The 26687-nt window shown below is 43.3% G+C and overlaps 1 protein-coding gene across 1 annotated transcript in view; it reads left to right on the plus strand.

The window, feature by feature from the left end:
- Positions 1–240: 240 nt before the first annotated feature.
- LOC137369739 (desmoglein-2-like) overlaps positions 241–26687 on the plus strand; it is a 53738-nt gene continuing 27291 nt past the window's right edge. The window contains exons 1-6 of the mRNA XM_068031131.1: positions 241–561; positions 9435–9537; positions 12711–12934; positions 17713–17844; positions 19720–19878; positions 25861–26005. Of these exons, the coding sequence (XP_067887232.1) occupies positions 526–561; positions 9435–9537; positions 12711–12934; positions 17713–17844; positions 19720–19878; positions 25861–26005 (799 nt within the window). The 5' untranslated portion in view covers positions 241–525. The remainder of the gene's footprint in view (positions 562–9434; positions 9538–12710; positions 12935–17712; positions 17845–19719; positions 19879–25860; positions 26006–26687) is intronic.

A 26687-nucleotide genomic window follows, 5' to 3' on the forward strand; every position in this document is an offset into this window, starting at 1 on the left:
CTGCAGGGTTGGTAACCCTATAGAAAGTTGGTGGTTGGGTTCAACATGCCAATTAACACTGTTCAGCTAAAAAAGAAAGCTAAAATAATGGAGTAAATGTTGACTAGAACTGCTTCTCCTTTGCTGTTGTAACTTAGGTGTTTGGTGTAGTCATGCAGAGGCTCTTTGTTGCTATGGGTTTTACTTACAAGGGTGGAGACAGTATCAATGTCTTAAGTGCAGAAACACGCAAGGGTGTTTTCTGGAACTATGTACCTGAGATTCACTGCATCACTCTCTCTCTCTCTCTGCAGAAACCAGTAGCAAAAGCACCTCTTCCCCCAGGGCAAGGCTGGGCAGGGTGCGGTCCCTCTACATTTCTAAACCTCAGCCAGTCTCTTTTCTACACTCCTGTTCTTGCTCTCAACAGGTAAAGGTTTGCAAGAACGAGCGGGGCTTCCTCACGCCCAGGTAAAAGGAAACCCCGCTGTTATACCAAAGTCCTCGGAGTCAGATCTGGGAAGTGGACAGAGAGAGATAACAAGCATGCCAAGAAATATTCTCTGCCTCCTGCTCTTTATGGTGAGGACTTTAATAACTACAAGTTTGGGGTTTTTTTTAAAACAGCAAGAGGATTGTTGTGTTTTGCAAACTTTTACATGTGTTCCGTTCTTTTAAATGTAATCGCATATTATATATAAATGTATTCCATTACAATTCTATTGTTGCCTCTTTCTCAATGGAAAAAAAATCTCCTGTGCATTGAGCTGGGTTTGCGACTTCACTCGCTTTTAACCATCAAACCTCACCCTCTTCCCACCGTCTCTGCTTTTTTGTTCAAACCACTGTTTCCAATGGGGTTGGGCTTGGAGAAGGGGTTTTGTCAGAAACTCGTTCCTTGTGGTTTCATTTCTTTCAACTGTTTCCTGGGTGCTGTGTTCATTTAAAGCCTAAACAGATTTGTGGATTAAAGCTGTCCTGTAACTGGGGTCAATGATATTGCTTGCTGGATATGTGCCGGGGAACTTGGGTCTAATGTTTCACTCAAACGCGAGCTAATTCTAGATTTTAAGCAGGCATTTTGCAGATGAAGGAATTCAGTTGAACATATGTGAAAGGTTAAAGGGCTGATGTGAAAATGGCTTCGCCTGAAGATGAGAACAAATTGTGATTTCTGCATATTTCTCCCTCTTTACTAGTACTGAAGCTTAGTCTTGTGTTTTGAGGGAGTTGAGATTGTATCCTCTGCTTCCTTCACTGCCTTTCTTCCCACCCTGGCATCTTAGCGACAACTTATAATTTTCATTCTTGGAATTTAAAAGTCTTAGGTTTTAATCACTCCTCTATTGGTGGCCATGTCTCCAGCTGCCTGGATCCTAAACTCTGGAATTTGTTCCCTAAAACCCCCCACCTCTCTCTCCTTCCCTCATGTAAGGCGCTCCTTAGAATCGAAACCTTTGACCAAGCTTTGGGTCACCTGTCGTAATATCTCCTTACGTGGCTCGTTGTTAGGTTTTATTTGATAAACGCTCCTGCTTGGGGCATTTTAAGGCACTCTCTAAATGCAAGTTGTAGTTGTTAGGTTGTTGTCCTGGTGACACAGGAGGTTTGTTGAATTGACCATGGCCCCAGGTTCAATTCCTAGTCCGGGCTATGTTCGCCAATTTCAGTCAAAGCAGCAATGGCAGCAATTGACAAATTGGGCAGTATTTTCACTCTAGGACATGGTGGTTTATTTATGTGGATCATGGGTGAGGGCTGAATTGGGCTGCAGTGTAACCCATGCCCTATTCCTCCCCCTTCCCCCATTTAGAGTTTATATAAATTAGGATTGCGTTCCTGGAATTTAGAAATTTAAGGGGTGATTTGATCAAAGTGTAAACCGTGGCATGGAGTCAACTCCCCCTTGGCCCCTTTATTCCCTTCACCCACTTGATCCTGGCTGTCACGTGGGACTAAGTCCTCTTAATTCAGGCTCAGGCTGGGTGTTTGGGTAATCGGGGTTACAGGAGAGCCACCCTCCACTTAATCCACCGGCTAATGGCTTAGTACAAAGAGGAGGAAACTCAGTCCTTTCTTTAACTATCATTTTACTTTATTCTCGTTGTTGTACAATGTAAGAATAAGGCTTATACACTTGGTTAAACAAAAGCATGCAACTCAAACTGAGTTATACAGTTAATAACAAAGCTAGCTAGAATTGATAAGTACACCCACTAGGTTCCTCTGACCTTTCACTGACCTAGTCACAGAAAACAAAGGATAATACCCGAAAAAGGGGAGAGCTGACGCTGGCCAGGTGTTCCGTTTTCTCTCTGTTTTACATCGTCGCCGCGTTGCTCACGCAGGGTCTTCCACTTCCGCGATGGTTGGTCTCCGGAGTTTATCGCTGGCTCTATGCCCCAGATGCTCTATACTTATTCTGTTGCTTATCTCTTCAAAACTGAGCTGTCTCTTTCCGGTTGGTTTAAGCCTGTTCACCTCATTCGTATCTTCTCCTAATTGGCCCAGGCCCAAAGACCCCGGTATCACACCGTGTCCAAATAAGGCCCTTTTCCTGTGTCCTCTCCTTTGTCTTGTCATATAAATTAATTAGTTCAAACTGGTTTTTACCAGCACAGGCCAGTGTCTGAGCTCCAGGTTACTACAGTTCAACAAGCTATTCCAGCAGTTTGTAACTGATTCTGTATTTCTTGCAGCCTCCGGCCAACAAAAGTTTTCAAGATATTAAGGGGAACAGATGGGATAGGTAGAGAGAAACTGTTTTTGCTGGTTGGTGAGTTTTAGACCAGGGAACATAGTCTAAAAATTAGAGGTAGACCTTTGAGGTGTGAGATTAGTAAACACACAAAGGCTGGTAGAAGTTTGAAACTCTTCTGCAAATGACAATTGATGCTAAATCAATTGTAAATTTTAAAACTGATTTTTGTTAGCGAAACATATGAAAGGACTTGGGGTAAAGGCAGGTTTATGGAGTTTGGCCGTACATCAGTCGTAATCTCATTGAATGGCGGAACAGGCTCGAATTGACTTGCCGATTTCCACTGTTATGACTCACCCATCAACCCTCACTTGTGTGAGGGTTATGGGGAAGACAAGTTACTGTGCAACAATTATCCATTAAGGAAGATTACATATTTTTACATATAATTTTGTTCAGCTCTGTTCGGGTTCAGGTGTATTATTTTTATTTTAATGAAGGTACCAACCATGGATCTATCATTTTCCCTGGGTCATGCGCCCAAATGGTAAATCAGTAGCTTGTTTTAAGGCCTTTGGCAGGGTCACCCTACGCCAATTACAAGGAAGTGAACTGAAGCTGGATGAATACTATTCTGTTCCTCCCCTATTTCTATATGAAGCAACAGTGAATTTGGGAATTCAGCAATTTGTACCCAGTCCCAAATCACTACATGGTGGACGCATATTGATGTTTCAATTCGGCTTATTTTGGTGTCTTTAAAAAAAATTAAACACTTTGGCATAGGAGCAAGATGTCTCTACCGCTGTCAAATATGATGCTGTTATAGTCCTGATAAGTCACATGTAGAGGAACATTTGGGAATTGTGAAACATGTTGACTTTTGGCGTGTTCTTGCAAAATGTGAAGTGGCGCACCTTTTTAAATTTGTCAATGTGTCCTCAGTTTCAATCGTTTAATATTACCTAGCATGCATAGCAATAAATTATTTATTTCACCTGTGCTGGATGACAAGAATGTATCCAACAAATACGTTGGCGACTCCTTTGTGCAAATGCTATATTTTGTATTGATTGTTCAGTTTTGTTCCAATAACCTTGTAATTTTGACCCTTTGCTGAATTATCAGTACCCCCAGGTAGATTTTGGGGGGAAATCAGCCAGGATCCCTACTCCTGATCACTAGTGGAGATTAATACAGCAAAGTACATTTATGTTGCTGTGCAGTGAAGACAGAACCAGTTGGAATACCGCATGGAATAGAGAAATGGAATGAGAAAGTGATTAGAGTTCCTAAAATTAGCTTACCTTTTTGGATAAAATTTGATTGTTATTTCTTTTTATTTAGTTTATAACACTGTGACTATAGTACATTATTTATCATCCTCCTTCTCCATAACTCTCTTCTGTCATCCAGCTCATTATTTGTCCTTGTATGATTCCATTCTGACTTACCTAAATTTATCAGGTCCATCTCCAACAGTGGCTTCTCTCCTCTCCCCCACAGTGTCACATCCCATGTCCCACCCGAGATCTATTTTTGGGTCCCTCTTCTTCCTTACCAATACTCAATGCTTTAGCAACAATGGGCACAAGGGTGACCTTTCACCCATACGCTGATGATACACAGTGCAAGGAAGGAAGAATGTGCAGGGTTATGGGGAAAAGGCGGGGAAATGGCACTAGGTGAATTGTTCATTCAAAGAGCCAGTGCAGACAAAAGGGGCCAAATGGCCTCCTTCTGTGCTGTAATAATTCTGAGATTCAATCTCATTGCCATTGCCCTCAACTGCTTCTGTGCTGTCAGACTCCTGTCCGATATAAAGTCTGGAATAAGTCCCAACTTCCTCCAGCTCAACATTAGGAAGACCAAAACTGGCATCTTTGGTCCCCATTTCAAACCGTACTTCCTTGCTGCTGACTCCATCCCCATTCTTGGACCACTTTCTCAGACTGAACGAGTTCATTTGTAACCTTATTTGACCCTAAGTTGTGCTTTAAGCTCTATACCTCATTCATCACCAAGTCTGCCTGCGTTCACCTTGTCAATGTTGTCTCCCTGCAGTCCTATCTCATTCCACTGCGTTAATCTTAATGCATTCAATCCTTGTCACTTCAACGCTCCTCTGTTGCAATATCCTCCTTGCAGCTCTCCCAGTCACTCGCCTCCAAATTCAAAGACACTGCCACACATATCCTGTCCAACGCTAAATCATCATCATCTCTGACCTCGCTGACTTGTGTTGGCTTCCTGATCTCTAACGCATTCATTTTAAATCTTCATCCACAAGTGATGTAATGGTTTTGCTCCAGTTCTTGTCTGCATCCATCTCAATCTACTTTTCCAGCTGTTTTCTTTTTATGAGGTTGTCTTTCTGTGCTGCGCTTTCATCTGCCTTGGTTCTACTGTCTGGGTCTGTCTCCTTAAACCCTCCCTCTGCCTCACCACTTCCCTCTCCATCTTCACCTTTATTGGCTTGGCTTCCATGTCCCTATTTGTGAAGCACTTTGAGACATTCCTTTATAGTTAAGGGCACTACGTAACTGCAAACAGTTTCTGTAGAACATTAAGGAATGTCCTAGACTGCACTTGCAAATATAAAACAAACAACAATCTCGGTGCTGAAAAGGATCCTCTCGATGTGCCCCAATGTATTTGTTTTCCTGTTGCCCTTTCAAAGATGGTCTTTGTATAGACTGTGCATAATGGATACTGACTGTTCTCTCCCAAAAAGCTTAGAGAATATTGCAGCAGTTGCTTCTTAAAGCTATCGTTTAAAGTGGCTGTCACATCATGATTACTATTCTGAGGGAAATTACTTCTGGATCGTATGGCCAAATTACTGTAACCATACAAAAGCAAAATACTGCGGATGCTAGTAATCTGAAATGAAAACAGAAAATGTACTTCCAGCATTTTCTGTTTTGGTTTCTGTACCATAGCTTGTTATGCCTTTTTCGAGACGTCTTTGTTTAATGACACAAAAAAAAAATGAGAGACTTGCATTTATATAGCACCTTTCACCACGTCAGGATGTCCCAAAATGCTTTACAGCCAATCAAGTACTTTTGGAGTGTGATAATGTAGAACATGCAGTGGCCAATTTTTGCACAGCAAGCTCCCACAAATAGCAATGTGATAATGACAAAATAATCAGTTTTTGTGATTTTGGTTGAGGGATAAATATTGGCCAGGACACTGGGGAGAACTCCCCAACTCTTCTTCAAAATAATTCAGTGGGTGTCTTTTACACCCACTAAAGAAGGCAGGCAGGGTCTCAGTCTAACATCTCATCCGAAAGACAATGTAGCACTCGCTCAGTGCTGGGGGAATGGGGATTCTGTGCTGCAGCAAGTTTTCTTTGAACATTTTAAAATGCAGCTTGTTGTCATAGAGAGATACAGCACAGAAAGAGGCCCTTCAGCCCAACGGCTCCGTGCCAACCATCAACCACCCATTTATACTAATCTGACATTAATCCCATTTTCCCTCTCACATCCCCACCTTCCCTCAATTCTCCTACCACCTACCTATACTAGGGACAATTTTTACAATGGCTAATTTACCTATCAACCCGCAAGTCTTTGCCATGTGGGAGGAAACCGGAGCACCCGAAGGAAACCCGCGTCGTCTCAGGGAGAACTTGCAAACTCCACACAGGCAGTGCCCAGAACCGAACCTGGGTTGCTGCAGCTGTGAGGCTGCGGTGCTAACCACTGTTGTATATTGTTTTAAAAACTGTAATAGGGAAATATTTCATGCCTTTGTTCAGGAACTCTTGTCTGAAAATGAGGGGTGGTTTTGTACAATGGTATCCCATTAGTAAAGTACCGTGTAAAGGTATGCTTTTATCTACAGGAGACCTCCAAATGATTGTTTGGCTCCTCAAGAAATTGTACGTTTCTGCGACAGGTTAAGGGTTTGTATCATGGGATTACAGAATGATACATGCCAGAAGGAGGCTGTTCAGCCCATCGTGGCTGTGCTGACTTTTTGAATTAGCCCCACTCACCTCCACCACCCCCACCCCCCTGCCCTTTCCCCATAGCCCCACAATTTTTAAAATTCTTTTCAAGTATTTATCCAACTCCCTTTTGAAAGTCTTTATCAAATCTGCTTCCAACGCCCTTTCAGGCAGCGCATTCCAGATCACAACAACTCACTGCGTTTAAAAAAATATCTTCATCTCCCCTCTGGTTCTTTTACCTTAAATGTGCCCTCTGTTACCGACACTGCTGCCGGTGAGAACAGTTTCTCCTTATTTACTCAATCAAAACTCTCATGATTTTAAACACCTCTCTTAAATCTCCCCTTAACCTTCTCTGCTCTAAGGAGAATTGTTTCTGACCCGTCTTGAAGCTGTCTTGTCCCAGATTTTTGAATTTCAACATATAAAATTGCTATTGTTAGATATCGCTAAGAATATTACTGATGGCTTGAGATGAATTGAATGTGGTTACTGCTGTGGAAGTATTAATGCTAAATGAAATTTAATGGATTGAGCACGGACCCATTACCTGAAGGAAACACAACGTACCAAAAGTCTGGATCCAGCATGTTGGAACTCAGTGTACTTTCAACAAAAATAACAGTCAAGTGTCATTGAATATCTTGCATTTATTGCTTTTCGTTCTCCTTCGCCTTCTTCATGAATGGTATTGAGAAGTCAAATCAATCTTTCTAGCTAAATAAAACTGCCATTTAGACTCCTTACCATGACTCGTTATGGCTGTAGAATAAATGTTCACTTTGAATTAACGTTTCATGTTTGCACACATTTTGCATTGTGGAAATGCTGAAGATTATAATCAGAATTAACTCTCGGTGAAATGTGCAGACAAATGTAGGGCGGCACAGTGGCGCAGTGGTTAGCACCGCAGCCTCGCAGCTCCAGTGACCCGGGTTCAATTCTGGGTACTGCCTGTGTGGAGTTTGCAAGTTCTCCCTGTGTCTGCGTGGATTTTCTCCGGGTGCTCCGGTTTCCTCCCACAAGCCAAAAGACTTGCAGGTTGATAGGTAAATTGGCCATTATAAATTGTCACTAGTATAGGTAGGTGGTAGGGAAATATAGGGACAGGTGGGGATGTTTGGTAGGAGTGTAGGATTAGAATAATTGGGCGGTTGATGGTCGGCACAGACTCGGTGGGCCGAAGGGCCTGTTTCAGTGCTGTATCTCTAAACTAAACTAAACAAATGCTTCATATAATTGTTGTTGAGGCTGGGGGAATCAGTCGCTAATATCAAAGCTGAGATTGACAGATTTTTGTCAGGCAAGGGCATTAAGGGAGAAGTCACCAAGGCGGATAGATGGAGTTGAGACACAGATCATCCATGATCTAATTGAATAGTGGAACAGGCTTGAGGGGTTGAATGGCCTCCTCCTCTTCCTGTATTTCCATTTGCACGACATTTCTCTTTCTGTGTTTTTACAGAGACATTGACAAATGTTTCTTGTAGGCTTTGCACGCGCCTGACCATGCAGCAACATGAAAGATACCGCACAGGCTGCTCACAAGTTGCCCCGTTTAAGATACCGTGCATACGCAGCCGTGCAGAAGAATTTAAAGGCACCGCACATTCAAGTGAACAGGCTGCGTACAAAAAAGAGTTAGAGGGGACATTGGCATTGTACCAAATATTCTAGAGAGTTGAAGGCCTCCATTAAAATCGTGACCAGAGAAATATTGTATGAACTTGTTAAACACTGATCCGCCAGTGTCCTCAACACTTGAGTTGCAGTAGTGTGTTTAGTTACAGTTTCTATCATCTTGACTGATAGTAATTCAGTGTAGTGAGCTTTGGCCAAACTCATACATTGACAAGCTTAATTTTGGTAGTATTGACATACTCTTTATTACCAGTGTATTGGTTTTAATGGGAGGGGGTTTTGCTCCTGAGGAAATAAGCTCAGTATACAATAGAAAGATCCTTGTGGATTCCTGATCCATTCAGTGGCCATTCAACCCATTGTTCCTGAGGCAGCCCTTTGAAAGATCAATTCATTTATCCCTGCTATTCCCTCATAGCCTTGAAAATTCTTCATTTTAAGTATTTATCCAATTCCCTTTTTAAAGTCATTATTGAATCTCTTTCATTGCCCTTTCAGGCAGTGCATTCCAGATCATCATAACTCTGAATAAAAAGAAACTCTCCTATCTCCCCACATTCTGTCCGAATATGTTTAATAGTTTTGAATAAAGTGGTTAATGAGATGCAACAAAAGTTGGCAGTGTACTGTGCTGATTCCATGTACTTTTAGCATTTCTATTTCCCAAATAGAACTCACACACCATCCTAAATTTCAAATTCAATTTCAGTGTTGGGTGGGGGTTTGGGGGGAGGGGGAAATTTACTTACCACTGTAAACATACCAATTGAAAGTTACAGAAGCAAAATACTGCAGATGCTGGAAATCTGAAATATAAACAGAAAAGGCTAGAATTCCTCAGGCATCTTCTGTGGACAGAGCAAGAGAGTTAACATTGGGTAGAGAGACGGAAAGGTTTAGAAAGGGAATTCCGGAGCTTGGGACCTAGACAGCTGGAGTCATAACCGCCAATGGTGCAGCAATTAAAATGGGGTATTGCAGATATTAAACAACATAAAGATTGTCCATGCTTTTTAATAATAGAATTGGTCTCATCCCACATTTTCTCATCAGTGTGATTAATGCACACTGTCATTACCAGTTCTGAGATCAGAGTTTTGGACCGTGATTATTTATTGAAAATATATATCACTTGTTTCATTCCAGGTGTATTCCCAGACGGGACAATGCTGTGAGAAAAGATTTTCAAAGAACAGGTTTGATGCAGTGGTTCCAGCACAGATCTCCAAAGGTGTAATTATCCTTACAGGTAAATCATGGCTGTGATAGCAGTAGTAATTAAAAGAGGTGTGCATTTATATAGTGCCTTTCACAACCACCAGAACTCCCAAAGCACTTTGCAGCCAATGAAGTACTTTTTTGGAAATGTTGTCGCTGTTGCAATCTAAGATTGCAGCAGCCAATTTGTGCACAGCAAGCTCCCACAAACAGCAATGTGATAATAACCAGATAATCTGTTTTTTTTTGTGATGTTGATTGAGAGATAAATATTGGCCAGGAGACCAGGGAGAGCTCTTAATCAAGATAGTGCCACCTGAGAGGGCAGATAGGGCCTTAGTTTAACATTTCACCCAAAAGATGGCTTCTCTGACAGAGCAGCACTCCCTCTGTTCTGCACTTGAACATTAACCTTGATTCTTGTGCTCAAGTGTCTGGAGTTAGTCTTCAGCCCCTCATCTTCTGGTCCAGAAGCATGAGTACTATCTTCTGAGTCACAGCTGGCACATGTAACAATGCCTTTTGTTCAGGAGTACTACAAGCAAAACCTGGATGCTTTTGATGTGTGTTTAAAACTGCTGCCCTATGTGTATTTCTTGCACTACTGTTCAATGGAATAGGCTTTCTGTCATCAGTACACAAGCTAGAAATATATTGACATCCTCCCTTCAAGTATAAAACAGAAAGATAATTGTCAGTATGTTCCTTAGAAGGGGAAAGTCTGCAACACTTAATTATTCAACTGCACCAGTTTTTTTTCAGAACAGAATCTAAGATCCATGTTTGATGAGCCTGGGCCAGAATGTCCAGATTGATTATCTGGGGGAAATGTTAACATGGGTGAGTGGGTGGCAAAGAGTGCAGTTGTGGGGGTTAAATAGGCAAAAATTCCTGGGATTTGCAATGAGGAGAGGACAGCCTCAGGGAGAAGGCACATACCTTTACATCTTGTGGGCCAGGAGGAGCAGGAGTGTTCCCTCACCATCAGAGAACACCCCCCCACCCCCCCCCACACAAACAAATCCCACAACCCCTCCACATCCGATCAGGGATCAGACATCCCCGGGATCAGATTCCATCCGGTGTTCAGCGATCGGGCCAACATGCTCCTGTGCCCTCCTTTGGAGTGCTGCCCACCCAACCGGAGGCCAGGCTTGACAATCAAGCCAACTTCCGGGTGGGGAAACTGTCAGGGCCAAAGGTCACATTGGTTAAAACCCCACAGCAGCGGGGAAACCCAGATTTACAGGTTTCCTGCATGTTACTGGACCGCAGCCCCCACTCCACCAGCTCCCAAATACCAGCAAGAAAAAGTGCCCCTGTCTGATTCTGTCCCTCTCTCGAGCAACTTTCTGAGACTGAACTAGACTCTTTACAACCTTGATGATGAGCTTCTAACTACATGTCCGCACCGTCACTAAGACTGCCTATTTCATCCTCCGTAACATCTCTCGACTCCGCCCCACTTCAGTTAATCTGCTGCTGAAACCCTTATTCATGCCTTTGTTACCTCTAGACTTGACTCTTTTAAGTCTAGATCAGACATCTTCTCCCCTTCATAAACTCGAGTTCATTCAAAACTCTGCTGCCCTTACCTTAACTTGCACCAAGTCCTGTTCACCTATCACTGCTATGCTTGCTGACCTATATTGGTTTCCTCGATTTTAAAATTCTTTTCCTTGTTTTCAAATTCTTCCAAGACCTTGCCCCTCCCTATTTCTGTAACCTTCTCCAGCCTCACAACCCTTCGAGATCTCTGCACTCCTCCAATTCTGACATTTTAAGCATCCCCAATTTTAATCCGTCCACCACTGAAGGCCGTGCCTCGTGCCTTCAACTTTCCAGACCCTAGGCTCTGGAATTCCCTCCCTAAACCTCTCTGCTCCCCATTGTCTCTCGAGATAAGGAGGCCCAAAAGAAAGATCACCTCTCCTTGTTTAAGACACTCTTTAAAAATTACCTCTTTGACCAAGCTTTTCATCATCTGATCTACTATCTCTTTATGTTGCTTGATGTCAAGATTTGATTAATAACACTCTTGTAAAGCAACTTGAGATATTTTTCTTCATTAAAGGCATGATATAAATGCAAGTAATTGTTGTTCGTGAGCCCCTGAAGATGAGATGTCCTCCTGGTGACCTGGCATCTCTAGAAAAAACATTGCTGCAGGGAACCACTGGGCAAAATCCCAGCCAAGTAGTTATTGTAGTAGACTTGTAGTAATACAGATGTTGTGAGTTCAAATCCCACTGTAGCCAATTGTGGATTGTTTTTACACAGAGAGTTACGAGTCTAGGGTTGAGAAAAGACCATATCAGCGTTTAAGAATCGATTAGCTAGGTAGTTGAAGGAAAGGGGAATTAAGTGACATGGGAATGGGGAGGGAACCTAGGAATAGGACTACCTTTCGTGTGGAGTATAAATGCCAAAGTGAGCTGCTGGTGCTGAATAGCCTGCTTTTGTGTCATGATTTTACATAATTCCACGAATTCATTCAATCTGGTAATTTGTGGGCTGGCACCATATGACCATAGAAGTTCAACTGATTCACTAATGTCCTTCACAGAAGGGACCTTCTACCCTAACCCACTCTGGCCTATGTGAGACTCCAATCCCACACTACATTGACCTCAGTCCAACTAGAAATGGGCAACAAACCCAACTTTGCCTGTGTCGCCAACATCCTAAGTACAAATACTTTCAAAAATGGCATCATTATTTGTGAATTTTCAGGGACAATGCATCTATTTGAAGTGTTATGTTATTGGCACAGTTTTGGCATAAGGCCTAATGCATCTATCTCTATATGATTGATGAATGTAGTGATTGGAGCGTCAGAAATTCTTATAGGGGGCTTGACAGGATCGATGCTGAGAAGTTGTTTACTCTGCCTGGAGAATCTGGAACTCGGGGTCAGAGTCTTAGGAGAAGGGGTCAGCCATTTGACTGAGATGAGGAGAAATTTCTTTAATCAGAAGGTTGTGAATCTTTGGGATTCTCTAGCCAAGAGGGCAGTGGATGCTCAGGTTGTTGCGTATATTCAAGACGGAGGTCAATAGATTTTTGGACAATAGGAGAATCGAGGGATATAGGGATAGAGTGGGAAAGTTGAGTTGAGGTGGAATATCATTGTATGATGGAACAGGCTTGAGGGAGCTGTATGGCCTACTCCTTATGTGCTTTGTATATTTTTTTTAATTCTAGTGAAATTTCACCACTGCAATTTGGGAGATCGCATTAAATTAATTACCAACGATGACAATTTTGGGATCCATTCCAATGGCTCGGTATATGCAACTCATACTCAAAGCATTGACTCAAAATATCACTTCAAAGTGCTAGCGGAGGATCTAAAAACATACAAGGTCTGGAAAGCGAATATACATTTAATCTCCTCAGCAAAAGATTTACCAAACAAACGAAATGAGGTGAGAAATGTCTTTTAAAACAGTTTATTTTTGTGCTTAATCGTAGGCTATAGGTTTAATTGTTTTTATAGCTGAGAATATCCTTCTTCGTATGTTCAACCCCAGATACAATTGGAAACGTTCTTGTAATCACACACAGGACGATTAGTTATTTAATAGGCATCTATCTCATTACCTCTAAGTCCACGCTGCCCACCTTGAGCTTATCTAAGCAACTAAAGTTCTTTTACATGGTACCTTTCTGATGATACCATGGTATTATTCTGCAGTTAAGCTGTGTTCAAGGTGGCCTGTTCCAAAGATGCCACAAGGTGTAATTGGTGCAACACGGTCTTGCCTGTCAGTTAGATCAATGTTTTGTTTTATTCTCTCACGGGATGTGGGCGACGCTGGTAAAGCCAGCATTTATTGCCATCCCTAATTGCCCTTGAGAACTGAGAGACTTGCTAGGCCATTTCAGAGGGCAGTTAAGAGTCAACCACATTGCTGTAAGTCTGGAGTCACATGTAGGCCTGACCAGGTAAGGACGGCAGATTTCCTTCCCTGAAGACATTGGTGAACCAGGTGGGTTTTTATAACAATCAATGATAGTTTCATAGCACCATTACTGAGCCGAGCTGTCAATTCCAGATTTTTTTATTAATTAATTGAATTTAATAACTAATTGAATTTAAATTCCACTAGTTGCCATGGTGGGATTTGAACCTGTGTCCCAAGGGCATTAGCCTGGGCCTCTGGATGACAAGTTCCACTTTGAGCTTGCTTTCTGGAAATGCTTTTTTTAAGATTAATGCCTACTCATTGGTAGCTGCCCTGACTGGTCCATTGTGCTTTGTAGCTGTTTCATGAATTTGGTATTTAAGCCAATCAGATGCAAATGTGACAAGCAACTTGCAGGTGTCATACTTTCAGGAGAGATGGATGTGGTAAATTTTGTACAGTTTATGTAGATAAATGATGGGGGCATGCATGCATGAGAGGTATGGTAGCATTGTGGTTATGTCACTGGACTAGTAATCTAGAGGTCTGGACTAAATGATTTGTAGATGTGAGTTCAAATCCCACCATGGGAGCTGGAGAATTTAATGTCAGTTGATGAAATAAAAATGGAATAAAAAGCTAGACTCAGTAATGGTGACCATGTAACTACCTGATTCTCATAAAAACCCATCTGGTTCACTCACGTTCTTTACGGAAGGAAATCTGCTGACCTTATCTGGTCTGGCCTACATGTGACGCAAAACCCATTTGATTGCCTTTTATCTGCCCTGTGATATGGCCTAGCAAGCCACTCAGTTGTCAAACAACTACAAAAAAGTCAAATAAGAATAAAACTGGATGGACCACCTGGCATTGACCTAGGCACTGGACATGACAAAGGCACACCCTGCTCAATTGACCCTGCAAAGTCCTCCTTACTAATATCTGAAGACTTGTGCCATAATTGGCAGTTCTGTGCCAGAGACAAGTCAAACAGCACCTATGGGGAGGCGATGGTGTACTGGTATTGTCACTGGACTAGTAACCCAGAGACCCAAGTATTATTCTGGGGAGATGGGTTCGAATCCCACCACAGCAGAAGGTGGAATTTGAATTCAATTAATAAATCTGGAATTTAAAGCTAGTCTAATGATGTCGATTGTTGGAAAAACCCATCTGGTTCACTAATGTCCTTTAGGGAAGGAAATCTGCTGTCCTTACCTGGTCTGGCCTACATGTGACTCCAGATCCACAGCAATGTGTTTGACTCTTACATGCCCTTGAAATGGCCATCAAGCCACTCAGTTCAAGGGCAATTAGGGATGGGCAATAAATGCTGGCCGGGCCTGTGACGCCCACATCCCATGAATGAATTAAAAAAAACATGCCTAATCCACAGTCTCTACCACCAAGAAGGAGAAGGGCAGCAGGCACATGGGAACACCACCACCTGCAAATTCCCCTCCAAGCTACATACCATCCTGACTTGGAACTATCCTTCACTGTCGCTGGATCAAAATCCTGGAACTCCCTTCCTAACAGCACTGTGGGTGTTCTTTTTCAAAATTCTTTCATGGGATGTGAGTGTCGCTGGCTAGGCCAGCATTTATTGCCCATCCCTAATTTCCCTTGAGAAGGTGGTGGTGAGCTGCCTTCTTGAACCGCTACAGTCCATCTGGTGCACGTATACCCACAATGCTGTTAGGGAGGGAGTTCCAGGAATTTGACCCAGCGACAATGAAGGAACGGTGATATAGTTCCAAGTCAAGATGGTGTGTGACTTTGAAAGGAATGTGCAGGTGTGGTGTTCCCATGCATCTGCTGCCCTTGTTCTTCTAAGTGGAAGAGGTCGCGGGTTTGGAAGGTGCTGTCGAAGGAGTCTTGGTGAGTTGCTGCAATGCATCTTGTGGATGGTACACACTGCTGCCACTGTGCGTCGGTGGTGAAGGGAGTGAATGTTGAAGGTGGTGGATGGGGTGCCAATCAAGTGGCTGCTTTGTCCTGGATGGTGTCGAGCTTCTTGAGTGTTGTTGAAGTTGCTAATCATCCAGGCAAGTGGAGAGTATTCCATCACACTCCTGACAGGCTTTGGGGAGTCAGGAGGTAAGTTACTCGCCACAGGATTCCTAGCCTCTGACCTGCTCTTGTGGCCAATGTATTTATATGGCTGCTCCAGTTCAGTTTCTGGTCAATGGTAACCCCCAGGATGTTGATAGTGGGGGATTCAGCGATGGTAATGTCATTGAATGTCAAGGGGTGATGATTAGATTATCTCTTTGTTGGAGATGGTCATTGCCTGGCACTTGTGTGGCGCGAATGTTACTTGCCATTTATCTTCCCAAGCCTGAATGTTGTCCAGATCTTGTTGTATCTGGACACGGGCTGCTTCAGTATCTGAGGAGTCGCAAATGGTACTGAACACTGCAATCATCAGCCAACATCCCCACTTCTGACTTTATGATGGAGGGAATGTCATTGATAAAGCAGCTGAAGGTGGTTGGGCCTAGGATACTACCCTGAGGAACTCCCACAGCAATGTCCTACAACTACAACCATCTTCCTTTGCGCTAGTTTTCCCTGATTCCCATTGACTCCAGTTTTGCTAGGGCTCCTTGACGCCATACCCGGTCAAATGCTGCCTTGATAGCAAGGGCAGTCACTTTTATCTCACCTGTGGAGTGCAGCTCGTTTGTCCATATTTGGACCAAGGCTGTAATGAGGTCAGGAGCTGAGTGGCTCTAGCAGAATCTAAATTGAGCGTGACTGAGCGGGTTATTGCTAAGCAAGTGCCGCTTGATAGCACAGTTGACGACACCTTCCATCACTTTACTGATGATCGAGAGTAGACTGATAGGGTGGTATTTGGTCACATTGGATTTGTCCTGCTTTTTGTGAATAGGACAAAGCTGGGCAATTTTCCACATTGTTGGGTAGATGCCACCATGTGGACTGCAGCGGTTCAAGAAGGAGGCTTCACCGCCACCTTTTCAAAGGCAATTAGGGATGGGCAATAAATGCTGGCCTTGCCAGTGACGCCCACATCCCATCAATGATTTAAAAAAATAAAGTACAAAGAACAAAGAACAAAGAAAATTACAGCACAGGAACAGGCCCTTCGGCCCTCCAAGCCTGCGCCGATCCAGATCCTCTATCTAAACAGGTTTACAGGGCAGGGAATAGTTGGACCAGTGTACTCATATGTAAGATTTTTAATAAGATAGATATGCAAAGGTCAGTATATTTTCTGACACTTGCCACAGGCAATGCCATTTTAAAGTAAATATTCTGCCCTTATTTTCATGCAAAGGGACAGGAGGAAGCTACTAGCCCCTTGACCCTATCCAGGTAGATCACGGCTGATCTGTATCTTAACTCTATCTACCTGCCTTAATGCCATATACCTTGACTAACAGAAATCTATTCATCTCAGTCTTGAAATTTTCAATTGACTCCCAGGCTCAACAGCTTTTTGGGGGCGAGGGTTCCAGATTTCCATTACCCTTTGTTTGAAGATGTGTTTCCTGACATCACCCCTGAATGGCCTGGCTCTAATTCGAAGTTTATGTCCCCTTGTTCTGGGCTCCCCCAACCAGAGGATATAGTTTCTCTCTATAAACCCTTTAACTCCTTTCACAATCTTAAACACCTCAATTAGATCAGCCCTCAATCTTCCAAATTCTGATACTTTTAGATTATTACTTCTAATAAAATCACAGAACATAAGACGAGTTGAGAAGCGGAGAAGTGAAGCTGTCTGGAGCATAATTGGGCGGAGCCGGACTGAGCAAAACGAATTTCCGACAGCACCACCACTAGAGGGAGGCGTAGTTACAGTGAGCCAAGTTTACATTGGCAGGTAGCATTATAATTATGGGTTCGAATTTGGTATTCATTGCGCCTATGTTCCAAGAGTAAAACAGGCCAACACTGAGAGACTCAGCAGTGGGATGGTTCATGCCCACATCGGCATGCAACCTGGGTCACTGCTATACTCGTCGGGACCACATATTCAGGCAAACTGGCATTTGGGCCCTCGCATGTGACAGTTAGGGGCCTGACCCTTGTGAAATGGGTTTACAATGAGCAATGGAGGTTCTGAGCCTGGATTGCTCAGGAGTCCTAAGTGGCCCCTTGCCCGCTCAAACCCCGCTCCCGGACCTAACCTTTGACTTGAGGCAAGTGGGCCAACATCAGCATTTTCAACCAGCTCTTTCAAAGGGCTAGTACAGGTGCGACAGACCTCTTCCTGCACTGTACGTTTCTATGATTCTGTGACATTTCTTTTCATTGTTTTGCAGGTTATCAAAAGAAAATGTCCCGTTATCTATTTTCCAAAAGTTAGCAAGTCAAAGCGCCAGAAAAGAGAATGGATCATTCCACCAGTTGCTGTCCGGGAACACGAACCACCCATGAATAATCCAATCGCTGTTGTAAGTGATGTTGAAACATTTACCTCGCAATATTAAAATATGAACCACATTTAAGACATTGGACCCAATTTTAACCCATGAAAAAACCCACTCACTTGCTCAGAGTTATAATCAGACCCATTATTTCCAAAAATAATTTAATGGAGTCTCTTGAGAGCTGTTCAAATTGTGTGGGGTTATGTTTGGGTAAAATCATGAAGAGTCTTTTAAAATGGAGTAAAACGTTGAGGGGAAAAACTGCAATCCTTTCAGTTTGCCTATGAAGGCAAAAAGCGGTTGTGCAGCAACATGCAATGTCAAAAACGGTTAGAAATTGGATTAATAAAGACATAAACTACAAAGCAAGGGAGTTTTTCTAAACTTTTTTATATATATATATATATATATGTATAAAAAAGGTTAGAATCATAGAAAGTTTAAGGCACATAAAGAGGCCACGCCCATTGGTTAGGTTCAAGCTGCAGTGAACCCTGATATTTATAGGAGGCAGGCTGGGTTGTGCGGGGGAGGCCTAGAAACCTGACATACAAAAGCAAAATATTGTGGATGCTGGAAATCTGAAGAAACCGGCAAGGGCAGGATCTTGGAGGTCCCACTCAAAGTAACGTTAAGACTCCATTAACCTTTTTTTACTTTGTTCCGTTTCCCATCAAGAGGCCACAGCAGGGCTCCCTTGGTGATAATGCCCGGCAACCGGATATGGGAAGAGAGGCCTCAAACTGGGTTGGGTGAAGAGTGGAGGGGAGGTTGGCACGTGGGGGCTGGGGGCAGGGAGAGGGAGAGAGGGAGGAAGGGGTTGTGATCGGAAGCAGGGAAGGAGGTTGGTGATCAGGGCTGGGGTAGGCCAGAGGCTTCCTTGAGGGGCCTGGGCACTCCTGCTCCACCTGACCCAAAAGGAAGACTGAAATAGCCCCCTTGCCTTGCGGAGCTGGCAGCTCCCACCTCTTCTTTCACTGCCGGGTTTCCTGAGCCTGGGGAAACAATAGACTTTAAATCAGGCTCCCAATTATACAGTGGGAGCCCAATTTAAATGTGTTAATGAAGTGTCCTGCCTCTCCACAGAAGGATACTTAGATGCCCAGATATCCAACAGCATTAAAATGACTCCCAACATATGTGGGGCGTGTTGGAGACGTGCACCCCATATTTAACTCCGCACCACCAGCTCCCCCCCACCCCCCCACCCCCGAAATAAAATTCTCCCATCCATCGGGAGGGAGGGGGGCGTTCATATGGGGGCTTTTGGGCGCCACACATTAGGAAGGACATCAAGGCCTTGGAGAGGGTGCAGAGGAGATTTAGTAGAATGGCACCAAGGATAAGGGGCTTCAGTTAATGTGGAGGGACTGGTGAAGCTGGGATTGTGGAATTAGAGCAGAGGTTAAGGGGAGATTTGACAGAGGTGAAGGGTTTTGACAGTATATAGGGAGAAACTGTTTCGACTAGCAGGAAGGTTGGTAACCAGATTTATGATAATTGGCAAAAGAACCAGAGGGGAGATCAGGATGGTAATTTACGCAGTGAGTTGTTGTGATCTGGAACGCGCTGCCTGAAAGGGCGGTGGAAGCAGATTCAATAGTAACTTTCAAAAGGGAATTGGTTAAATGATTGAAAAAAACTGCAGGGCTGTGGGGAAAGAGCAGGGGGGTGGGGATCTAATTGGATAGCTCCTTCAAAGAGCTGGCACAGACACGATGGGCCGAATGTCTCCTTATGTCCTATAAGATTCTCTGATGCGAAGTACTGCCAGTGCCTGTAGAATTGCATTTTGTAAATAAAATGGTTTATACAATTGCTCTATTAGAGAATAAAAACGATCATTTATTGTGGTTTGGTATATGGATATTAAATATTTTTTACTATTTCTTCCCTTAGATCAGGTCAGATTATGAAAAAATAGTTTCACCATTGTTCTACACCATCACAGGACCAGGGGCAAACCAACCGCCGACCAATTTGTTTGTAATTGATCAACATACTGGCGAATTAAATATTACAGGAATGGTGGATCGTGAGAAAAATCCCTATTTCACAGTAAGTGAACATTCATTTTCAAGTCAAGTACTGCAGGATTATTGTGATAATGTTGTTCTTGTTTAAACATGGTTCTTCTGTAAAACCTTTCAAGTATTTTGCACCTGGAGAATGTTGAAGGATAAACATACTGATCACGTTCGAAACGGAGGCATATCGCAAAATCAGCACTCCAATGTTGTAACCCTTCTTTTGATTTGCGAGTGTGTGGACATACCAAAGCAGAATTCTTGTTTGCTATCGCTCCTGTGAAGCGCCTTGGGACATTAAAGGCGCTATAGAAATGCAAGTCGTTTGTATTTGAAAATACAGAAAGTGGAATACAGAATGGGACTAGTACATTCCGATCTCCGATCGGAAGAACAAAATGTGGACTCTGTTTGGGTGGAGCTAAGCAACAGCAAGGGGCAGCAAACATTGGTAGGAGTTATTTATAGGCCATCAAACAGTAGTGGTAGTGAGGAATATGGTATGAATCAGGAGATTAAAGAAGCATGTAGCATGGGTAATATAGTAATCATGGGTTACTTCAATCTGCATATAGACTGTGTAAACCTAATGAGCACTAATACTGTGGAGGACAAGTTTCTTGAGTGTATTAGGGATAGTTTTCTAGAGCAGTATGTTGAGGAACCGACTAGTGAATAGGCTATTTTAGATCTAGTATTATGTAATGAGAAAGGGCTAATTAATAATCTTGTTGTAAAAGAACCACTTGTCGGGCAATGAACACAAAAGTCCGAGTGTCTCAAGCCTGTGTCCTCAGTACCTTGCTCTACAGCAGCGAGGCCTGGACAACGTATGTCAGCCAAGAGCGATGTCTCAACTCATTCCATCTTCGCTGCCTCCGGAGAATCCTTGGCATCAGGTGGCAGGACCGCATCTTCAACGCAGAAGTCCTCGAGGCAGCCAACATCCCCAGCATATACACCCTACTGAGCCAGCGGCGCTTGAGATGGCTTGGCCATGTGAGCCGCATGGAAGATGGCAGGATCCCCAAGGACGCATTGTACAGCGAGCTCGTTGCTGGTATCAGACCCACCGGCCGTCCATGTCTCCACATTAAAGGTGTCTGCAAACGCGACATGAAGTCCTGTAACATTGACCACAAGTCGTGGCAGTCAGTTGCTAGTGATCGCCAGAGCTGGCGGACAGCCATAAAGGCGGGGCTAAAGAATGACGAGTCGAAGAGACTTAGCAGTTGGCAGGAAAAAAGATCACGCACGGAGCCAACTGTGTAACAGCCCTGACAACCAATTTTATCTGCAGCACCTGTGGAAGAGTCTGTCACTCTAGAATTGGCCTTTATAGCCACTCCAGGTGCTGCTCCACAAACCACTGACCACCTCCAGGCGCTTACCCATTGTCTCTCGAGACAAGAAGGCCAAAGATGAAGAAGATGTAAAATAACTTTTTGGGATGAGTGATATGATAGAATTTTACATTATGTTTGAAAGTGACGTAGTTCAATCTAAAGCCAGGGTATTAAATTTGAACAAAGGAAATTATGAAGCTATGAGGGGCAAATTGGCTGAGGTGGATTGGGAAAATACATAAAAAGGTATGACAGTACATAGGCAATGGATAGTCTTTAAAGAAATATTACATAGTTTACAGCAACTATACATTCCTTCAAGGCACAAAAACCCCAAAAGTAAAGCAGTAAACCATGGATAACAAAGGAAGTTAAGGATTGTATAAGATTAAAAGAAAAGACCTATAAAGTTGCCAGAAATAGTAGAAACCTGAGGATTGGGAGGATTTTAGAATACAGCAAAGGAGGATGAAGAAACTGATAAAGGGAGAATAGAATATGAACGTAAGCTAGCAAGAAACATAAAAAGGACTGTAAAAGCTTCTTTAGGTATGTAAAAAGGAAGCGTTTGGCTAAGACAAATGTGGGTCCATTACAGGCAGAGTCAGGAGAATTTATAATGGGGAATAGAGAAATGGCAGAGAAGCTAAATGGTTACTTTGTGTCTGTCTTCACTGAGGAAGATACAAGAAATCTCCCAGAATTAGAGATCCAAGAGATTAGGGAGAATGAGGAATTGAAGGGAAATTAGTATTAGTAAGAAGGTTGTATTGGAGAAATTAATGAGACTGAAGGTTGATAAGACCTTGATATTCTACATCCCAGAGTGTTAAAATAGGTAACTATGGAGATAGTGGATGCATTGGTGATCATCTTCCAAAATTCCATAGGTTCTGGAATGGTTCCTGCAGATTGGAAGGTAGCAAATGTCACCTCACTATTTAAGAAGAGAGAGAGAAAACGGAATTACAGACCTGTTAGCCTTACATCAGTCATTGGGAAAATGCTATAATCTATTCTAAAGGATGTGATAAATGGACACTTGGATAATAATGATCTCATTGGGCACAGTCAACATGGATTTATGAATGGGAAATTATGTTTGATGAACCTGTTGGAATTTTTTGAGTATGTTACTAACAGAATTGATAAAGAGGAGTCCTTGGGCATGGTATACTTGGATTTTCAGAAGGCTTTTGATGAAGACCCCCACAGGAAATTGGTTAGCAAAATTAAAGCACATGAGATAGGAGGTAATTAAGGATTAGTTAACAGGCAGAAAGCAGAGAGTAGGAATAAATGGATCATTCTCGCGCTGGCAGGCTGTGACTAGTGGGGTACCGCAGGGATCAGTACTTGGACCCCAGTTGTTCACAATATGTATCAATGATTTAGATGTGGGGACCAAATGTAATATTTCCAATTCGCAGATGACACAAAACTAGGTGGGAATGTGTGTTGTGAGGAAGATGCAAAGCAGCTTCATGGGGATTTGGACGGACTTATTAAGTGGGCAAGGATGTGGCAGATGGAATATAATGTGGAAAAATGTGAGATTATCCACTTTGGTAGGAGGAACAGATGTGCAGAGTATTTCTTAAATGGTAAGAGATTAGACAGTGTAGATGTACAAAGGGTATCCTTGTCAATAAGTCACTGAAAGCTAATATGCAGGTGCAACAAGGAATTAAGAAGGCTAATGGTATATTAGCCTTTATCGCAAGAGAGTTTGAGTAAAGGAGTAGTGAAATCTTGCTCCAATTGTATAGAACCTTGGTTAGACCACACCTGGAGTACTGTGTGCAGTTTTGGTCCCCTTACCTTAGGAAGGATATTATTCCATAGAGGGAGTGCAATGAAGGTTCATCAGACTTGTTTCTTGGATGGCAGGACTGTCCTATGAAGAGAGATTGGAGAAACTGGGCCTGTATTCTCTAGAGTTTCAAAGAATGAGAGGTGATCTCATTGAAACCTACAAAATACTTAAAGGGATAGACAGGGTAGATGCAGGTAAGATGTTCCCCCTGGTTGGGGAATCTCGAATCAGGGGGTACAATTTCAGAATAAGGGGGAAACCAGTTAGGACAGAGATGAGGAGAAATTTCTTTACTCGGAGGGTTGTGAATCTTTGGAATTCTCTACCCCAGAGGGATGTGGAAGCTCAGTCACTGAGAATGTTTAAAGCAGAGATTGACAGATTTCTAAATACCAATGACATAAGAGTATGAGGATCTTTGGGCCTCCTTATCTCGAGAGCCTGGAGGTGGTCAGTGGTTTGTGAAGCAGCGCCTGGAGTGGCTATAAAGGCCAATTCTAGAGTGACAGGCTCTTCCACAGGTGCTGCAGATAAAATTGGTTGTCGGGGCTGTTACACAGTTGGCTCTCCCCTTGTGCTTCTGTCTTTTTTCCTGCCAACTACTAAGTCTCTTCGACTCGCCTCATTTTAGCCCTGTCTTTATGGCTGTCCGCCAGCTCTGGCGAACGCTGGCAACTGACTCCCACGACTTGTGATCAATGTCACAGGATTTCATGTCGCGTTTACAGACGTCTTTAAAGCGGAGACATGGACGGCCGATGGGTCTGATACCAGTGGCGAGCTCGCTGTACAATGTGTCTTTGGGGATCCTGCCATCTTCCATGCGGCTCACATGGCCAAGCCATCTCAAGCGCCGCTGACTCAGTAGTGTGTACAAGTTGGGGATGTTGGCCGCCTCGAGGACTTCTGTGTTGGAGATACGGTCCTGCCACCTGATACCAAGTATTCTCCGGAGGCAGCGAAGATGGAATGAATTGAGACGTCGCTCTTGGCTGACATATGTTGTCCAGGCCTCGCTGCCATAGAGCAAGGTACTGAGGACACAGGCCTGATACACTCGTACTTTTGTGTTCCGTGTCAGTGCACCATTTTCCCACACTCTCTTGGCCAGTCTGGACATAGCAGTGGAAGCCTTACCCATGTGCTTGTTGATTTCTGCATCTAGAAACAGGTTACTGGTGATAGTTGAGCCTAGGTAGGTGAACTCTTGAACCACTTCCAGAGCGTGGTAGCCAATATTGATGGATGGAGCATTACTGATGTCCTGCCCCATGATGTTCGTTTTCTTGAGGCTGATAGTTAGGCCAAATTCATTGCAGGCAGCCGCAAACCTGTCGATGAGACTCTGCAGGCACTCTGCAGTGTGAGATATTAAAGCAGCATCGTCAGCAAAGAGGAGTTCCCTGATGAGGACTTTCCGTACTTTGGACTTCGCTCTTAGACAGGCAAGGTTGAACAACCTGCCCCCTGATCTTGTGTGGAGGAAAATTCCTTCTTCAGAGGACTTGAATGCATGTGAAAGCAGCAGGGAGAAGAAAATCCCAAAAAGTGTGGATGCGAGAACACAGCCCTGTTTCACGCCACTCAGGATAGGAAAGGGCTCGGATGAGGAGCCACCATGTTAAATTGTGCCTTTCATATTGTCATGGAATGAGGTGATGATACTTAGTCGCTTTGGTGGGCATCCGATCTTTTCTAGTAGTCTGAAGAGACCACGTCTGCTGACGAGGTCAAAGGCTTTGGTGAGATCAATGAAAGCAATGTGGAGGGTAGTGTGGGGAAAAAGGCATTGAAGTGGATGATCAGCCATGATCATATTGAATAACATGGCAGGCTCAATGGGCTGAATAGCCTACTCCTGCTCCTATATTCTTATGTCCTATATTCTCTTTGCATTTGAGGAGTCTGAAACAAAAGAGGGAGAGATTGAAAAGCGAGGGAGTCTTTGGCGGGATGTGGGGGGTGGGTGTGATGGTGGTAGTGGTGTGGTAGTAGAGAGGGAGGGAGTGAGCGAGAGAAAGTGGGGGAGAACAAGGGTGAGAGAGAAAGGATGAAGAAAGAAAAAAGTAAATACAGACTTGGAATTTTATAGCGCTTTACACAGTCTCAGGATGTCCCAAAGGCTTTACAGCAAATGAAGTACTTCTGAAGTATAGTCATTGTTGAAATGTAGGAGAACTGTTAAAATACAGAACTGTAGGACTAGCAGACCTCCACATGCCAACAGTTAGTGGGCTGTATTGAGACATCCAAAAAAACTGCAAGGATTAAATCCCAATGTCCTTGAAAAACATTTCAGAGGTATAGCTGGTAAGTACTGATATCAGTTAATAACCCTGCTTATGTCTTTTAATTGATGCCTTCAAGATCCTGTTAGCTGTCTCGAACCATAATATCATGGCATATCTGACTGGTCTAGTCCATTGTTCAATAAGATATGTTCAGCGATTCCAAAATCCTGCAAGCCCAAAATTGCAGCCCAGCGTTTACGAGACATGATTCAGTCCAAGCCCTCAGCTCTATTGTTCCAATTTCTAGATGACTGCGAAACAGAGCAGATGCCCAGGGCTCTACTCTGCATAACAAGGAAAGAACAAGTAAACTTGAAATTTATACAGCACCTTTCACAATCTCAGGGCATCCCAAACACTTTACAGCCAATGAAGTACTTTTTGAAGTGGGAAATATTGCACAGCAAGCTCCCACTAAGAGCAATGTGACAATGACCAGATAATCTCTCTTAGTGATGCTGCTTGAGGGATAATTATTGGCCAGGGTATTATATATTTATGTACATGTATTAATTATCTATCCTGTATTGTCTTACTGAGTCTTTTCACTTCAATTTAAGCTCAAGGGCCAAGCAGTGGATGGCTCTGGTGCAGCGGTCGAGTCGCCTCTATCACTTGTAATTGAAATTCTGGATATAAATGATAATGTTCCAGTGTTCACACAACAAGTATTTGAGGGGAGTGTTGAAGAATTGTCTCCAATGGGTAAGAACGCATGTGCTTTTCTGAAGTTAATACTATACAGTAAATTTACCAATTCTGTAAGGTTTTTTATCACCATACCTTAGCGAACCTTGCTGCCTCCCCAGTAGGTTCACCAGGAAGGGTAGTTATGGAACTAAATGTCCTGCTCAAGGATTGGGTTAAAATGCCATCAGAGTCTTATGTATATTATGGGACCCTTACCTGCATTTATTACTGAGACCAAAATCAGTGGCTTTAAAATTAGGCTGTGTTTGCTGACAATGCAACCACTAGGCAGCGCAGTAGTTGCACATGCGCAAATGCAGGCTCTTCAACTGGAACGCCAGTGTCTGCGACATTCAGGCAGCTGCCAGGATTAAAGATGGCGTTGCTCAATTTATCACAGGAAATGCTAATGGCTAAGTTCGAGTAAACTAACCTTACATTAAGTTGGATGGAAGCCCAGTAATATGCTATATAGTTATAGTATATATTTTGTAATCCTCAGATCCATTTAATATTCCAGTAACCCTATTAAATACAATAGGAATTTTATGACTAAATTTCCATTGGAAGATAGTGAATTGTCACCCCGATCGATGGGGTGGCACAGTGGCGCAGTGGTTAGCACCGCAGCCTCACAGCTCCAGGGACCCTGGTTCGATTCCGGGTACTGCCTGTGTGGAGTTTGCAAGTTCTCCCT

This window comes from Heterodontus francisci, chromosome 5 (assembly GCF_036365525.1).
Source record: "Heterodontus francisci isolate sHetFra1 chromosome 5, sHetFra1.hap1, whole genome shotgun sequence".
Classification (NCBI taxonomy): Eukaryota; Metazoa; Chordata; class Chondrichthyes; order Heterodontiformes; family Heterodontidae; genus Heterodontus; species Heterodontus francisci.